Raw genomic sequence first — 4,344 nt, forward strand, 5'->3', positions numbered from 1 at the left:
AAAAATATAATAATTCATATCTATATTACAAATCAGAGTCGAAAGTTTTGATTAATATCATTGGAATCCCTATATTATTTCTTTAGCATTGAAGGAGGCCAAATACTTTTTATATAATTAATGACCGTTATGTGATTATTACACCACTTAATCATTGAAACTTTTACAAAGTGGTCAAATCAATATTCTGGCCACGTGTAAAATAATTGAATCAATATAAATTAATATATTTTAATTTTTGTTAGCAAAAAATTAAAAGATTTATTACAGAAATATGCATTATAAAGAAATAATATAAAATTATAATTTATAAATGATGGATTATTTTAAATAATTCTAAATATAATTATTAATCTTTAGTCCTTTAAAATGTGAATTTTTTTTTAAAATAATGAGAATGCCAACTATACCAAAATTAGTTATTTTAGGAACCTCTCATTATAAATAGAATAGGTCTCTTGTGAGACGGTCTCACGAATCTTTATCTGTGAGACAGGTCAATCCTACTGATATTCAGTATAAAAAGTAATACTTTTTCATTGATGACCCAAGTAAGAGATCTGTCTCATAAAATACGACACGTGAGACCGTCTCACACAAGTTTTTGTCTTATAAATAATCGTAAATCATAACTACGGTTTAATGTTTTATATTTTATTATTATTATTATCTTAATAGAACCTCCTTCAAAAAATTAATTGGTGAAGGTTTAGAGAAATTTATAAGTTATCATAATTTAATTTTATAAATTATCCTAATTTAATTTTAACCTTAACCAAAATTGTTATACAAATTGAAACACTTTTTTTTTGTATTTGTCTTTTGATGATTATTTAATTACGAACCAAAATTGTTATACAAATTGAAACACTTTTTTTTTGTATTTGTCTTTTGATGATTATTTAATTACGGAAATATCATTTTTTTTCTTTTTGATGGCTATTTAATTACAAAAATGCCACATTTTTTCTTTTTTTGCCATTTGGTGGATTTTACAAAAACACAACTTTTGTATTTTTATTTTTTTCTTTTACTTCTTTTTCATTAAAAAACAAAAAAAAACAAAAACAAAATTCACGTACTTGCAACGCTTTTATCCGAATATTAGTCAAAATTAAAGTAAAAAGAAAAACTTTGAATGAAAAATATAAATTACTTCCTTGTATCATTTTTCTCTTTCCTGACGATTAAAGATATTTAACATCAAGTTCCTATATATGTGCTATCAGAAAAAGAAAAATCAGTCTTTACTTATATGATTAAGGGTGGATTAAAGAAGGATATATTTAGAATGATTAAAAGTAATAATCTTGATTCGAAAACTAACTTTCTCAAATACACTTGGTAAAGTTAACTTTCGACCAAAGTTATTTTTTAGATTTTCCCGGATTGATATTTTCGAAAATTAACAAAACTACGTAAAATTTATTTTATAATAGTGGGGATACCGTGTAATTTAACTCATCACACTGCACGCAACAATCACATAACTGAAATACAGTATTAAGTACAATCTCCTCAATCCATTAAGTCAATTCTGGATCACACCCGAAACAAGAAACTTGGCAACAAAATATTAGAGCTTAAGGGCTTGAGCATGGTGGTGAAGATGATCCTCTATAAAGGTGGTGATGAAAAAGTATGAGTGGTCATAACCGGGTTGCAACCTCAGGAGAAGAGGAACGTTAGCCTTCCGACATGCCTCCTCAAACTTGTGCGGTTGAAGTTGATCATGCATGAATTTATCGTCTTCTCCCTAAAAGATGCAACATTCAAAATAGCAACACATGAATGCCCTCTCCCTAGAAAGATAGAATACCAAAATAGCAACACATGGATGCCCTCCAGCGACATCCCCACCCTGTCCTTCGAAGTGTCATACTCAACCCACTATCAGTCACCAAAATATTGCTTTTCCATTACGATGCGAATAAATTACAATCCAAGAACAAAACATGTATCTTATATGTGAATAAACACAATTCATTACTCATGACAAATTGAATGCCAAAAAATTGTCAATGAGCCAAGTTTCTGAGTGCCACAACATTCAAGTTGGACATAAATTGTCTAATTGTATATTGTGGTTTAGTCTTTGAACGTGATTTGAAGCTGCACTTGCTGGACGTTTGCTTGTAAAATGTATTCATATTTACTGAGTTACTGACGGTATTCAATAAATCTGACGAGAACTTCTTAAAATATTTGAGTTCCAAATTTTAATCAACAAAGCTAAGCCAATTTGTTCTAGCCAAGTCAAGGCATTAAATAGGGATTTGTTAATTAGAACCTTGATCTAGGATCCTTTTTAAAGAAAAGGAAAAGTACAGGCCCACTCAATCGGTTTCACCAAACTTGCAAGCAATAGTAACTAGCCACAGTCGAGGACAAATTATGCTCTTTACCTGATCAATTAGAATGGTTGCTGAAACGTTGTTGAATTTTGATATCAGAAAAGTAGCATCATATTCCTGAAAATTGATAGTTCCACTTTCATCTAAAATTTTAAAACTAAAAAGCATTTGAAAAAATACACTTCAAAATAGAGTATAGCTGCGTTAAAAAGATCACACCTCCCAGTCAGTTTTATCACCACCCAAGTAACCTGAGAAAGCTTTATGGCCCCAAGGACAATTCATAGGATTGGCAATAGGTGCAAAAGCTGATACGGACTGAATCAATGCAAAAGTAAACATGAACAGGAAAACCATTGAGATAAATATGTTAAATAATAAGGTAAAGTACCTTGTATTTGTCCAAATTTTTCAAGTAAATTGTCAGTGCACCATGCCCGCCCATTGAATGACCAAATATAGATGCCCGAGATGTGTCCAGCTGTGGAAAGTTTTCAGTGAGAAGCTCTGGCAATTCCTTCACAACATAGTCATACATCTGCCAGTTTTTCCACTTGTCTTGAGTTGCATTGAGATAGAAACCAGCACCTGGTGCAATAAAGAACAAAATATTTTGCGGCTCTGTGATATATAACAATACCAATGCTTCTCTGAGCCGTTTTTTAAAATTGACATCTATGCTAACTAATTTTTCAATCGCTTTACAATACTCCAATAGCTTGCGGTTAGGGCGTGCCCTGGCCTCACCTAGGAATTCTTCCATCATGTTTTGTTCTTTCTTTCAAGGCCCAATCACTCAATTTTTTTAAAATAATAATAATAATAACGCCAACCTGCCGGATTGATCAATCCGGTGGGGTCGACTCGTCCGACACGCCGGGTCGACGGTTTTTAAATGCTAAAACCTTAAGCGGCCAGTATAAGGCTGGTACCGACCTGGTAGCTTGACGGTTTTTGAATGGTAAAACCGTAACCGACCGTGGTCATGGTTCCGGGCCAAACCTGTTGACCCGGTTAACCGCCCGTGGCCGGGTCCGGTCCGGGTAACCCAAACCATGGCCAGATCTAGTACAGACAACCAAGACACCTATCATAATAGCATATCTATATACCAATAGATCTATAATGCATACCTACGCCAAAGTCCCAACTGTCGGACTCTCCTTCAACATTCAAGCCTCCTGAAGTAAAAGGTAAATGATCCACTCTTAGTACAATAAAGCTCAGAAGAACATCAATTTTAACATAAAGCAAAGCATGTCTCTCTGAGTATGCACAAAAGAGAGAATATTGTTTTGAACGATGAATCTCAACAACGAAAATGATGCAACCAAAGTAACCTCGACAAATAATTCTGATCAATGAAAAAGGACACCTATATTGCTAAGCTAAACACCAATAACAGAAAATAGTAAAAGTGGTACCATTTCTGCGCACCAGCAACATAATCGACAAAATGCTCAAATGAAATTTATTCTGGGGAGTCCAATACTGGAAGTTTTAAAATATCAGCCAAAATGACTTACTGGGAGAAGTATCTGGAACAATCAGAGCAACACCTTCACTGGAGGCAACACGTTGAGCACCAGATTTGGATACGAAATTCTCATCAGTGCATGCGAGACCAGAAAGCCAGTAAAGCACCTACAGAGAAAGACACAAGAGCAATCCAATTTCATTATCATGAATCAAGAACCCAGAAAGATCCACGATAAGCAGATGCACAAAAACAAAAATTTCAACGAATTAACGAGCAAATCCATTTCAATTAAAAAAAAAAGTGGGAAAACGTACAGGAAATTTGGTGGAAAGGGAGGGAGGAAAGTAGACATTGAAATTCATAGAGCATCCCAATGTAGGGCTGTAGTGCTTGAATCTCTTGTTGTATCCGCCAAACATTTTAGTGCTGCCGATTTCAGTAGGCTTATTGCTTCCCTCCATTTTCACACAGACCTATTCTTCTTCGAATGCCGATGCTTCCAGATTTTTA

At 33.8% G+C, this 4,344-nt stretch overlaps 1 protein-coding gene across 1 annotated transcript; it reads right to left on the minus strand.

Moving 5' to 3' along the window:
* Nucleotides 1–1,445: 1,445 nt before the first annotated feature.
* LOC140977385 (S-formylglutathione hydrolase) lies at nt 1,446–4,344 on the minus strand. Its single transcript, XM_073442133.1, has 7 exons — nt 4,149–4,344; nt 3,881–3,998; nt 3,488–3,535; nt 2,746–2,942; nt 2,574–2,672; nt 2,406–2,471; nt 1,446–1,756 (listed from the first exon to the last, which is right to left on the minus strand). Exons 1-7 carry the CDS (start codon nt 4,293–4,295, stop codon nt 1,577–1,579), a joined length of 855 nt encoding a protein of 284 aa, XP_073298234.1. The 5' UTR covers nt 4,296–4,344; the 3' UTR covers nt 1,446–1,576.

This window comes from Primulina huaijiensis, chromosome 5, assembly GCF_012295235.1.
Source record: "Primulina huaijiensis isolate GDHJ02 chromosome 5, ASM1229523v2, whole genome shotgun sequence".
NCBI lineage: Eukaryota > Viridiplantae > Streptophyta > Magnoliopsida > Lamiales > Gesneriaceae > Primulina > Primulina huaijiensis.

Bases quoted from the DNA above. Each gene is read 5' to 3' on its own strand.
- LOC140977385 (XM_073442133.1), bottom strand. From the start codon at position 4,295: ATGGAGGGAAGCAATAAGCCTACTGAAATCGGCAGCACTAAAATGTTT. The intron at 3,999-4,148 runs GTACGTTTTCCC...CTTTCTCTGTAG, and splicing joins CCCTTTCCACCAAATTTCCT to GTGCTTTACTGGCTTTCTGG. The intron at 2,472-2,573 runs GTGTGATCTTTT...ATCAATTTTCAG, and splicing joins GTGATAAAACTGACTGGGAG to GAATATGATGCTACTTTTCT.